The sequence below is a fragment of the Euprymna scolopes genome, chromosome 21 (assembly GCF_053919585.1).
Source record: "Euprymna scolopes isolate OS-2025 chromosome 21, ASM5391958v1, whole genome shotgun sequence".
In the NCBI taxonomy this organism is placed as follows: Eukaryota; Metazoa; Mollusca; class Cephalopoda; order Sepiida; family Sepiolidae; genus Euprymna; species Euprymna scolopes.
The window spans coordinates 108,794,085-108,808,340 of record NC_136502.1 but is presented as its reverse complement, the minus strand read 5'-3'; the positions used below and the strand labels follow the sequence as shown (position 1 = coordinate 108,808,340).

General features: G+C 36.1%; 2 protein-coding genes across 4 annotated transcripts in view; both read left to right on the top strand.

Annotated features, from left to right (window-relative positions):
• Window positions 1-14,256, top strand: part of LOC145242992 (protocadherin gamma-C4-like) — a 314,328-nt gene that overhangs the window by 50,002 nt on the left and 250,070 nt on the right. The window lies entirely within an intron of this gene.
• Window positions 4,443-8,846, top strand: LOC145243029 (uncharacterized). The gene is made up of 2 exons (XM_080106139.1): window positions 4,443-4,484; window positions 6,489-8,846. The coding sequence occupies exons 1-2, from the start codon at window positions 4,443-4,445 to the stop codon at window positions 7,071-7,073; spliced, it is 627 nt and encodes a 208-aa protein (XP_079962265.1). The 3' UTR covers window positions 7,074-8,846.

The following is a 14,256-nucleotide window of genomic DNA, read 5'->3' as shown; positions in this document are numbered from 1 at the left end:
AAAAAAATGGTATTTAGGTGCCATCAGCCAGAATAAGACTTATAAATTTACGTGTTCTTTTTTGTTTGTTTGTTTGTTTTATTTTTGCGTGATCTGGTCTGTAGGTTCAAATCCCGCGTGTAAATTTCTTAATGTTCTTTTTTTTTTTTCGTTAACTGGAAAGAAGTTTATATGAAATAATTTTATAAAAGAAACAGTAGGTTCTCTAGAGTGCAATGTACTGGTAGCAGCAGCAGTGCAATTTCCGGGTTCTATGTTAGTTTGTTTAGTGTCCAATAAAAAGAGAGCCTTCAGATAAGGTCGATCTATTTACGTTTTCATACTATAAGTAATACAACTTTCTGATTTGACCCCAGAGAATGCTGCCTATGTAATTGTCATGTCGCAAATAATAACATATTAAAAAATTATGGAAAACGATAAGGTTGAAAAACAATGATTCATGAAAAACAGTTCCAATAAGGGTAAAAACAATTCCGATGAGGTTACAGGCTAGATCAGAGATATTGGGTCACGTGACATAAGCAAAAAGGGAAATAACTCAATTGAAAGCAGACAATTTATTCAGAAAACAAAAATAAGCTTAACATATGCACATAATTTGTGAATTTTTAAAAAATATCTTTTTTAACTGTTTGAATTTAAAATTTTATTTATAAAATAATAACTAATTGAATTCATGAGAAACTGAAAACTTAATTACCTCCCCTGATAACTATCCAATACAAATTTGTAGATTTTGCAACCAAATCGCTAGATTTTACAAATGTCTTTTACATGAATAATTATTTTTCTTTGTTATCGTCTTACGTAATTTTTGGATATATTACTATTTGTGACATGACAATTACGTAAGTACCATTTTTTTTTAACTAGAAAAATCAATATTTTTCATTATTGTAGCATAGAAGCACATTTTTTTTCTAATAAGTTGTTACTGTTAAAGAGACTTTACATTTTAAAATTTTAAGTAGATATGCGAAGGTGCTACGAACACCCAAAGGCGTTACACTATTATTCCGATTAAACACAAGATGATAAAAGAGCCACTCAGATAGTTAAGACATGTGCTGAGTGCCGACGGTAACACTGTCGCCTAACTTTTTTTTTTCCAAGGAGTCACCACTTATGAAGACTCGAAGGCCACTCGAGGATAAGAATTAAAATGAATGTAAAGTGGTAGTGTAGTAATCGTTAATGGTTAAAATTGGAAAGAATTTGATTTAAGGGAACGACTCAACAAGAATTTGTTTGCAATGAACTTGAAGATTACCATGTTGTAATCAGCATGGAAGCAGGTCAGCGGAACAGAGTTCAGCAGGTTGGCAGTTCTAGGAAAGAAGCTTTATTCATGGAATCTGCGTTTAGGTTTAGGCACAGATAAAGAGTGGGGGGGGGAATTATTGAAGGGCAGTTCTAGGAAAGAAGCTTTATTCATGGAATCTGCGTTTAGAGGTAAGCATAGAGAGTGGGGGAAATTGTTGATAATCGTTATAGCTAGTCGAGTGTTTTTTTGTGAAATTTGGCGCGGAGGGGAGACTGTTAATTGGAGCTCAGACGAGCATTTGTCATGAAAATAATGATAAAAGACAGACAGGCTCGCAACGTCTCTTCTGTGGGAAAGAGGTTGTAGGAAAGAGAAAAGGGCATCACTTGCTAGATTTCAAAGCTGGTTTTGAACTATCAAGGCAGGATGCGCCGAGCAGATCCTGGCTAGATGTGGCAACAGTACTCCATTTTAGGACGTACTTGGCTCTTATACAGATAGAGGCTTGCATCGGCAGTGCTCGCATGTTCACGTTAGAAGTGGTCGGGAAGCAACTAAACGAAAGACCGATGATAAACTTAGCAGACTCACTTAACAATTATCTCAGCAAAATCGGCCTTCACCCGAACCAAGCCTGTGATCGTGCTAAGTGTGATGAAACAATCTATTTTTGCGTCCCAGCCGTAGCTCAGAACTAACGGGGGGAAAAAAAGAGTAGACCAAAAAACTAAAATTAAGATCTTTAAGTTTCGTTGGAACCATCATTTTAGGGTATCCTACTTTTGACCTCCCCCACCCTCAACTACCACTACTGGATGTAGAGTGTTCGGATATAGATAGCGCCGACTCTGCTTAAAAGATGAGAGTTAAGCGATTTTGGAAATAAAACCAGTTACAGAATTTGCATTATGAACGGATGAAATTGAATAGTTCAATGTAAATTGAAACATATGTACTCTTATAAATATCTACTCTTATAAATATATATTCTGATGATCACCTCTTGTCCGATTTCAATCCTTTAATGATCCTTATGGATACGAGTAGAGTGATTCTGCGCATAAAACAATCGTTATTACTAAATAAAAGTCACGCAACCGTTTAATATCAAGTACGATTTAGCTATACATATAAATAAAAATCCATTTTCTTTTGGTAATTGTCGCTTGTAAAACTGAGCCGCTAATAATCTTTATCAACGAGAATTACTGTTTCATGTAGAAAGCTGTACTTGCAAAGCTGAATTTAACCATTAAGCAAAATGTACATATGCTTATGTCGTCGAGAAACGAGAGCGGGAAATCACAGCGGGATGCGCTGGCTTAGACTATCTTTTTTTTTTTTTTTTTTCATTTAACTTCAGTGGAAGCTCTCAGAAATCAAGGGGACCCTTCCTAAGGACTAACACTTAATCCCTATTCGAGAGTCTAGGGCAATTGCTCTTGACATATCTAAAGCCTTTGATAGGGTATGGCATAAAGGTTTACCTCGCATGGTATAGCTGGAAATGTCTTCTCAATTATTAAATCATTTCTTTCTGATAGGTTCATAAGAGTAGTAGTTGATGGGCAAAAATCAGAAGCTCACAGTATTAATGCTGGAGTCTCTCAGGGGTCCATCCTGGGCCCAACTCTTTTCCTGATCTACATTAATGATCTTCCAAATCACATCCTTACATCATTTGTAGACATTTATGCTGATGACACTACCATTTATGGTAGCACATCTAAGACAGTAAATGTCCAAGTTCTCTCCGATTCTCTCTCCTCTGATCTTGAACACGTGGTGGTTACTTTTAATGCATCTAAAACCAAGCTTCTCTCTTTACACCATCAACGTTCTGATCCACGTCTGGCTTCAATTGAAATGAATGGCTCTCGTCTTCAGGAGGCCTCAAGTTTTGACAAGCTTCTGGGCTTGACCTTTACTCCTGATCTTAAATGGAACTCTTACATCAAATCTGTTGCCAAGGCCGCTGGAAAAATGGTTGGATCCTTCTATCGATCCAGTAGATATCTCACTGCTGATGCAATTCTCTATCTATATAAAAGCCAGGTACGTCCAAGGATGGAATACTGTTGCCACATCTGGGCCTGAGCCACTAGAAAGGACTTGTCCTGCCTTGATAGAGTTCAAAATAGACTTTGTAGACTCGTAGGAGATATCCTTTTCTCTTCTCTGCAACCTCTATCTCACAGAACAGATGTTGTGAGTTTGTCTCTGCTGTGTCGTTATTTTCATGGAAAGTGTTCGACTGAACTTCAGTCTATGGTCCTCTCTCGCCAAACTTTTACAAGAAACACTCGTTTAGCTGAAAACACTATTAATAATTCCCCCCACTCTTTATCTGTGCCTAAACCTAAACGTAGATTCCATGAACAAAGCTTCTTTCTTAGAACGGCACGCCTGTGGAATTGTCTTCCGTTTTCCTGCTTTCCAGCTGACTACAATATGGTTGTCTTCAAGTCTAACGTAAACAAGTTCTTGATTAGCCGTTCCACTTAAGTTAACAAATTTACCGAATTTCCATTACTAACAATTACAATATTGTCCAATTTCTACTGTACACTTTTTAACCCTTATCCTCGAGTGGCCTCTTGGCCTTTATAAGTGGTGATGCCTATGTAAATATATATATAAGTAGTTAATACCACATGTTAAAAACACTTTGAAAAAGAGTTAAAAACATTTGATTTTAAAAAGGAAGCACAAAATAAGTGGATAATCCTTAATCCGCGGAGTTTCGAGGAAATACTTTCCTTCTCATCGGATGTAAACTTAACTGTAATTCTTATTTCATTTATATATATATATATATATATATATATATATATATATATATATATATATATAATCGAATATTCCAAAGTTTTTAATTACATCTCTATTAACCGAGTTAATAAAGTTGGGAACATAATGTTCCTCTCCCAAATCGACCATTAAAATATGCTATGGTTTATCTTTCTTGTGTTTTTTTTTATTTACTTGATTCCAGGAATTCATCTAGTCTGGTTGAGTATCCAGCTTCGTGTTGTTACTTGAGGTAACATTACTTGGAGAAGGTGTACCATTCCTTGTAAAAGCCAGTGATGGCTAGCCATACTGATGAAATCTTATTTAGGCCATAAATACTATTGTATTTTGAATATTTAGTCTTCCTCATAAAAATAGCCCCATGTCAGACAAACACCTGTACAGAGAAAACTTAGACACTCGTGTAAATAGTGTCTAGTAGCCATTCAATTTCTTTCCGTAAACGAATGTGTTGTAGAAAATCAGTTTAAAAGATCTGATTAACAACTAAAAAACAGACCATTTTTTTTTCATATAAATAAAATTATCATTATGTTTTCCGTATAATATATATATATATATATATATATATATATATATATATATATATATATATATATAAAAGAGTGTAGCCATCAACAATTGTGGGTTTTTCAGACTTTTATCATTTTTTATTTAAAAATATTTTTATAACGCGTTTCAAGCCTTGTTCAGCTCTCTTCAGATATTTTTGTATAAAGTTTTTTTTGAAGGTGAAAGTTTGAAATGTCTTTTGGAAAACATTTTAACTCTGATAACACTGATTGTGTTTTTAAGAGAAATGCCAGTCTCAGACTTTTTGTCACCAATAGCCGATATATATATATATATATATATATATATATATATATATATAATATTATATTATTATATAAATAACATTATCATTATGTTTCCTTGTAGACTACAACTTGTTTCTTTTACAAACACAACATTAACATATACTTGTCATAAACCGTGCTCATAAATATACAAGTTTTGTTCATTTATATAAATAAAGTAGTACCTATTTACTATGCCTCCCCACGGGACAGAGTTAGACACCAGGGTCGTTTTTTAACGTGGAGAAAAGCTACAAAAATAAAAAATTGTCTAAGTCGTGAAGGATTTTCCTCCACCGAAAGAGAACAAGAAATAGAAGTGCAGCATCTGAAGAACAGATACTACACTTTGATCTTGTCCCGAAGGCCAACGTAGTAGATGTGTGTATGTGTCTGAAAATATTTAACCGATAAACTCAAACTATTGATTGCATTACATTGAAACTAACAGGAAATACCAATCATACACCAAGGATGGTTTATAACGAGTAAAATCTTTGTTTGGATGGATGACTAATACGTACAGAAAATATCAGCCAGTTGAAATGCAAAATATCCGTTTCAACTTGCCGACATTTTTATGAGAATTTATTTAATTTTAAATCTTCCTTATCTATTTGTCGATAGTTCAAAGGTATGGAACATATCTGGAGCGCTAATAAGTTTGGTTTCGGCTCTAGCTTTTACTTTTGAAATCACTATTATATATTAGGTACAATATAATATTTAATAGAAAATTGGCTTTGTAATAATACATACGAAATTTGCACGAATTAAAATATATTTAAGCGTATTTTACGACCCAGCAAGGCCGGGTGCATTCTGCTAGTTCTATTGATAAATTTTAATCCTCTCGTAATATTAATCATCATTCAACTGACAATCTACCATTTCACTAACCCTTATCCTCGAGTGTTTTTTGATCTTGATAAGTCACTCATTAATAAAATAAAATAAATAAATAAAATGGAAGTAATTCATATCTATCAATTGCCTGATTAGTTTGTTTTACGTCATATCGACCCTTTTTGTGAAGGGGAAAGCATTCAATGTTGAAACATAATTCACGTCCATTCGTGAGAAATAACCCAGCATAAATCAGATAGCCCCCGACGCGTCAGAAAAAAAAAAAAAAAAAAAAAAAAAAACCCTAAAAGAATGATAAACACTTTCGTGGATTCCTTTCGAAGATAGCAGATCAATGGTTGCCAAATTAGTGGTCTTAAAATGGCGGTGTAGCATAAGGTCTTCACATTTGTTGATTGAACTGGAATAATGAGTTCATGATTTAACAAATAGAAATTCAAATAATTCAAGATGAAAGTTCTTTTATCTGTGTTGGGTTTATACTTAAATTCAGCTAACAAGAGCAACAAAATATATAGTTAGGAGTAAAACCCGTCATAAAGAATATACGAAAATATGAAGGAGTTGTAGTCCGGACATCAATCCCTGAAATACAAAATGGCGAGCTGCGTCGAATTCATTGACTCTTCAACGTTTCAGCGACAAGTACTGAAATGCATAATGACCTTCGAACACTGAAGAGTGGTGGTAAGGGAGGTTAGAATTGTGAAGAAGGAAGAGAAGGAGGAAGTGTGGAGGAGGAGGAAAGTGTGAAGGAGGAGGAGGAAAATGTGAAGGAGGAGGAGGAAAATGTGAAGGAGGAGGAAAGTGTGACGGAGAAGGAGGAGGAAAGTGTGAAGAAGGAGGAGGAAAGTGTGACGGAGAAGGAGGAGGAAAGTGTGACGGAGAAGGAGGAGGAAAGTGTGACGGAGAAGGAGGAGGAAAGTGTGACGGAGAAGGAGGAGGAAAGTGTGAAGAAGGAGGAGGAAAGTGTGAAGGAGGAGGAGGAAAGTGTGAAGGAGGAGGAGGAAAGTGTGAAGGAGGAGGAGGAAAGTGTGAAGGAGGAGGAGAACGAGAAAAGTGTGAAGGAGGAGGAGAACGAGAAAAGTGTGAAGGAGGAGGAGGCGAACAAGGAAAGTGTGAAGGAGGAGAAGGAGGAAAGTGTGAAGAAGGAGGAGAAGGAGGAAAGTGTGAAGGAGGAGGAGGAAAGTGTGAAGGAGGAGGAGGAAAGTGTGAAGAAGGAGGGGGAGGAAAGTGTGAAGAAGGAGGGGGAAAGTGTGAGTCACACTTCACAGTACAATTTCTGACACTCTGTATACAGTTCATTCTTCCTGTCTTGTCTTATAGTGCGGCATTTAACTTGAAGCTGAACCGATTTAATCAACCCAGACATTGCGATCGTATGTAAGCTCTGCTAAGATAGCAAGCCAGTCCCTATTCCACCCATAAAGGCCAACAACTTGGACATCGAAGATTATGCCAAGGTCCTACTTGATGGTAGCTGCCATGGTTTTCAGCTGTCCACCAATGCGTTTGGGCTCGCTTGGTATCAGAGGCTGTTGCACAATGATGATCGTCTTTTATCCACTTGGCTCTTAGGAAACGGATGTGTTGCTGTAGAAGATTTGATCAAAAAGTTTGCAGCTACAAACACAGAACACTTTCTTTAATTGCAGATTTGTTAACTATCGGTTATTCTGAGTTCAACTGGGCTTGACAATTCATCATAAAGAGACTGACACCCGAGCAGTGTTTGCAAATTTCAAATAATACTATCAATTTACTGAGAGCAACGTTTAATGAACGAATAGTTTCACGAAATGGACCTATTAACTGGCCACCTCGTTCGTGCGATTTAACTCCATTAGATTATTTTCTTTGGGGATGTGTAACGTTCGATATCTACACTGATAACCCAGACACAACAGACCACATGAAAGACAACATTTAAAGCGTTATTGCCGAAATACAGCCTAATTTAATGTACTAAGTTTGTGAAAAATGAACCTCTAGATTACGGCATATACTGTGTGAGCCGTGGGGGCCATATGCCCGAAATTGTATTTAAATTATAAATGTCAAAAATTAATGTCCGGAATATCTATATATTTGTACAATAAATAATATAGTACTGTGTTTTATATTAATTTAAAGTTCGCCGCCTCTAAAACAAAAATTCGATGTTATAAATTATAATTTAATACAAATAAAAGTACACATGATTATTAATTGTGATACAATTTATGCATTGATATTGCGATGATGATGATGATGATGATAATAATAATAATAATAATAATAATAATAATAATAATTCATCCATCCATCCATCCACTACACGAGTTTGTAGTGTAATTCAGATCTTACCGGTAGCTGAATACTTGATACTTTGCCAAGGCTACCAAGGGTATTTTTTTATCGTGACGCCTGGGACGCCATCACTAGATGGGGTGCCTACCACGGCTTAAGAGAGTCCAATCTACCCTCAAGAGAAGGATAGACTGCGCCAGTTTCTCAACCTGTATTTTACCTTGCGATACATACAGCGCATCGCCTTCCCAAATCGTCACCCATCTGGTACTGGCCAGGCTCAATGTTGCTTAACTTCAGTGATCTAGCGAGAACCGGTGTGTCAACATGATTGTGCCGTATTATTATTATTATTATTATTATTATTATTATTATTATTAATAACAATAATAACAATAACAAGCCGAGCAGGCAGAGAACCCCACCTCCACGAGTGAAAGATTTACTTTGACCATGATTAATGTTTGTGCAAAATTTCCATAAATAAATAAAGGAGAGGTTATTGAAAAAGTGTGAACAGACGAACAATTTGGGGCCTATTAAAATTTTGTCCCTATAATAGCCCCTGGGGAGGGTAGCTAGAGTTATCTGTAAAAATCTGCTGTGGCAAAAATTTATTTTCACTGTGACTAATTTTTTTTTTTTTTTTTTTTTTTTTAAACAAAAATAAATCCAAGGCGTAGTTATTGAGAAAAGTGCGAACAAATGAACGATCGAACGAGAGTGAATTACTAAGTCCAATCCCTCTTTTGTTGGGGTGGAGGTGGGTGGGGGAGGAAAGGGACCAATAATAATAATAATAATAATAATAATAATAATAATAGTTGTTTTATATTTAATTCTATCTCAATAATTTCTGTTAACAGTCACTTATAAGAAAACCTACCTACTTTTTATTCCTCAAGTAAAATAATGTTTGTTATGAGAAGGAAGCGTAGCTACCAAGAGAAGTTCCTTTTCAAAAAAGTGTTGATTTCTTGTGGTTGTTTGATGTCATGTAGCAATAACCGACCAATGATGCAATGAAGCTACTTTAACTGAATATTCATTATTTGATTATAAATTTTACGTTTCTGAATTTTTTAGATGACGTTTGGTTATTTGTATTATTAGAATTCACCGGACTACTGTTCTCATCTTGCGCGTGATTTTAACAACGTTTCGGTCGATGTAACTTCCGACCTTCTTCAGGTGTATCGTGTCGAACTCTGGAATGTTTCTGTCGAACTCGGGAATTTGGACGCAATTTCGAACGGAATCATTTATTTACTTCACAGGGGTAGCATACTCTCGTTCCGTCAGCCATAACTGGATAAAGGTTCTAAGTAATTCGCAATTGTATTTTTCGGTCGCCCACACTGAGAATTGAACTTTCAAGAGAATATCACTTTTTACAATTGATTTTTCCAAATACTCTAACCACTACACCACGGGTCCTAATGCAGTGGTTAGAATATTTGGAAAAAATATAAATAAAATAAATTTTATTATGATTTTAAAATCTTTTTTATTTTTTATTTTAATGCTGAATTGATTAGTTAAAATATAACATTTTCTCCCATTTTTACAAATAACAATAATAAAAATTATAATACTCACTAAAACGGCACTCACTCTAGGTGGTTTGAACTGGCTTCCACCAAAGCAGGAAGTTTCATGGGAGTAGGAAATTCACAAGCACTCACATGCATATCCTCGTCAGGAGAGATGCCGACGTTAGGTTTTTGCAGCTCTTGCAAGGGGTGGTTCGATGTTCACATACAGCGCCTGGTACTCCCAAATGGTCACCTAACTGGTACCGACCAAACTCAATGTTGCTTAACTTTGGTGATATAATGAGAACCAGTGTGTCAACGTGTTATGCTGTATAAATATTACTACTACAAATAATAATAATAATAATAATAATAATAATAATAATAATAATAATAATAATAATAATATGGATGAGTTTTCTTAAGAAATAGAAAACAAGAATTCCTTTCTAGAGAAAGCGATAATCAAGGAAGTGGATTTTCCAATTTTCCATTATCAGTTATTATACATAACCGAAGAACATCTCATTTTTCGTGGTTTCCTGGCATGTAACAATGGAACGTATTTTCAGGAACAACATTATTGAATAAAAGGAATATTTTGCGATATGGGGAGGGGGGAAAGGTAAGAGCTAAACAAAAAGCTTTAGCCAGATTACTTAGAGTAATAGAAACATTGTATATAAGCCGGGAGGAAGGTAGGGGGGAGAAGGAAAGGCTGTGCATAAGTGAGAAAGAGAGAATTTAAAACAGGGTGAGAGAGGGGGGAAAATATGGGGAAAGAGAGAGGAGAAAAGGGGAAAGAGAGAGGAGAAGGAGGAAATGGAGAGGAGAAGAGGGGAAAGGGAGACGAGAAGAGGAGAAAGGGAGACGAGAAGAGGAGAAAGGGAGACGAGAAGAGGGGAAAGGGAGAGGAGAAGATGGAAAGGGAGAGGAGAAGATGGAAAGGGAGAGGAGAAGATGGAAAGGGAGAGGAGAAGAGGGGAAAGAGAGAAGAGAAGAGGGGAAAGAGAGAGGAGAAGAGGGGAAAGAGAGAGGAGAAGAGGGAAAGGGAGAGGACAAGAGGGAAAGTGAGAGGACAAGGCAAAGAGAAGAGAGACGGAAAGAGGAGAAGAGAGACGGAAAGAGGAGAAGAGAGACGGAAAGAGGAGAAGAAAGACGGAAAGAGGAGAAGAGAGACGGAAAGAGGAGAAGTAAGACGGAAATAGGAGAAGAGAGACGGAAAGAGAAGAGAGACGGAAAGAGGTGAAGAGAAACGGAAAGAGGTGAAGAGAAACGGAAAGAGGAGAAGAGAAACGGAAAGAGGCGAAGAGAGACGGAAAGAGAAGAAGAGAGGCGGAAAGAGAAGAAGAGAGACGGAAAGAGAAGAAGAGAGACGGAAAGAGGGGAAAAGAGACAGAAAGATAGGAAGAGAGAGGGAAAAGGGGAAAGGACAAAGAAAAAAATGAGAAAAAAACAAGAGAGAGAGAAAGAGAGAGAAAAGAAAATATGGAGAGAGAGATGAGAGTGGAAGGAGAGAGGGTAAAAAAAGAAATAGAGGGTAAAAAGGGCAGAGAAAAGTGGGGAAGGAGGATAGAGGAGCAGGAATACAGCAGGAGAAATAGGATGAGGTTAAAGGGATCGGGTAAGATAGTGCGGTGGTGGTGGTGGTGGGTGAATGGAGCAAGAGCTAAGCCCAAAGCTTTAGCGAGATTACTTAGATCGATAGAAACATGTCACAAATGAAAAGATGTTTTTCCAGCTTCTTTGTAAAGACAGAGACGAGTATAATCCCAATGAGGTCACTCTAATCGAATAGAGTAAAACGTAAGGGGATAACACAAGAGAGAGAAACCACGTAATCTCACAAAATAGAGGAACTCTGGAATTTGTTGAAGCACAGGGATCTGTAACTTCATTAGGAATTATAGTAACGGGGGGGGGTGAGAAGAAAAATAAGTCTTTTAAAGTCATTCTAGAATGCTCTCTTACTTCGAATCACGCTAAATTTATCGACAAGGATCATTAAAGAGGCAAGACTTTACAAAGAAAAAAAAGAGAAATTCTAAAGAATAACATTTGTCTCCCTAGCGAAGAGATGTGACACAAGGTCGGAAGGTAGGAAAATAACCTAGAGAAGCACTCTGGCCCTGCAAAAATAACTCCTAGTAGCCCCGTCGAGTGTTCTGCAGTGAGGGCGCCTCAGACAACAAGCGATAACCTTGCACCTCCAGAAAGCCGGGAAGCAAGGCTTGGGAAGTCGGACGTCCTAGGAATGCCTAGAACGTTCGTGTCAATCTGACAGCATAAAGGCCGCCAAAAAGACAGTTTCTGTCTGACTGATTGTAGAACTTTTTGATGTTACTTTTGTCTCAGTTTATAGAGAACTGGTGCAAGATTTTATTAGAAACAAAGGTTAAAACGAACAGACCGTTTACTTATGGCTTTTCCACAACAAACACGTACTCGCTACGCGTGTGTTATCGCCAGTGAGCGATCAAGAAGCGATTAACAAAACCAAACTTTTTTTCACATACGTGCGAGATCGCTGGTCTTTTTATCCTTTTTACTGCCGCTTCTTTTGTCATTCATGACTGGCCGTTTTCTCTATAGTTGCTTCATCTAGTATCTGTTAGCCGACGGTTAAACTTAAACGAATAAAACCCATGTATGTAAATAAAACGGAGACTTGTTGGCTTTAAAAGGTTTTATTTAGAAGAAGTGTTGTTTTACAGGAGGAGAGACCAATCTAATTCTGATTACTTTTTTTTTTAATAACATAGGTATTGAGAGAGCAGACGGCAGACATTGGGTTGACATTCGTTTAGATTCTCTTTATATTTTAAGATGCACGTCGCCTCTTTCGCTTCTGAAGTCCGACTATGTAGAGACTATGTCCCCATTCTCGAATATGTGACGTCATTTCTATGTAATATCATTCGTTACCTGTATTTCGCGTTTTGTCTTGGGAGATCACCCTTGCCCCCCCCCCGACTACTTCATTCACGCCAGCTGCACTGGGTTTTATTTCCATTTGCAACCAAGTTATATTGATATGTAGTTTATGTAACCCTCGCCGAAATTTATACTAGTTAGCATATACTCTATTTACTCGTGTACGGTATAATATATGTTCATTCAGATTCAGCCACTCTGATGAGTCGTAGACAACGAAACACGTGTTAGTGGATAATTATATTTTAACAATAATACATATGCCGCTCTCCATTTGGGGGGTACAAAACTGGTCAAAAGGAAAATTATTCCCAACTCGCATTTAGGTAAAAATGCGCTTCCATATAAATAATTGAATTCATTCAATAATATCGCTAACAAAAACAAACACACACATATTTGCGTGCGCGTGTGTGTGTGTGTGCGCGCGCGCGTGTGTGTGATTACTGTTTCAAAAATAAAAATATTTATCTACGTCCAAATAAAATTTGGGCGATTTTCTAAGTAAAACGATCTTCGGGGCGAAGACGCTATTTAACCGCATTTATCGTTTAAAAAACAAGGTGTAAATGTTTTTTTTTTGTTTTTTTTTTGAAATATACGAACATTATGTGACATGTCAGGGTCAAGAGCATTTCTTTATTGTTGTATTTGATGAAAATTATTTTCTGGAAAGGAGCACGTGATCAGCCTACAAAAACACACAATTCATGTCACATATCTATTAAATTTGAAATAAACTTATTTTCATTTTTTTTAATTTAAAAAATAATCGGCTAAACAGGAACCTAAATTACAGAGTCGATGTTGATAGATGAAAATAATTAACGTCTATGAAATCGATATACAAGTTAATGCATTCATACACTTAAAACAGGCATCCCCCAACACACACAACAAGGATTTAAAATAAACAACAATCTTATTATAAATTTTCCTACTGTGTGTGTGTGTGTGACGCGGTTTATCTCAGCCTACAGGCATCCCATCCAGGCAAGTAAGGTATCGAAATGAAGCTTATGACCCAGCGGATGTTTTAGTGATATTTATATCCATGTTTGGTGTATGGAAATGCAAAAAAAATAAAATAAATAAATAAAATAAAAAAATAAATTTAAAAAAAAATAACGATTTACTAAACAATGTTTTACTTACTGGATACTTTTCCGGTACAAGGACTCAAGTTTGCCCAGCTGGGCAAACTTGGTTTCTATTGAAGTAAGAAGAATATAAATAAAATATCTTATATAATTTTTTATGATAACATAGATATCTGACTTTGGTTGAAACTTGTCAGCAAATGTGTAGACAAATAATGTTTGTATAAATTAAAAACCATACCTAAATATACATAACTTGAATAATCATTGTGCTAGAATAGATAATCTTAGGCTGCAATTAGTTGTATATATCATGTATTATATATAAAATATGCCAAATCATTCTTAAGCCTCGTTTTAGGTCAGCGACTATCCACTTCAAACTCGTCAAACTACTATTACCTTAAATCAGTATTTCTAAATAATTGTTTTTAGTATTTTTATTAGCATTATATCACTCCTGAAGAAGATACGTGAAAGTCGAAAACGCTTGGGAATATTATTACAAATATTTTCGACAATTTTTATTCATTTTACATAAATAAACACCATTATGCCTGCTAATAGGATGTATTGGAAAGAGAACTAAACCAACAAAAATGCCTTTATTG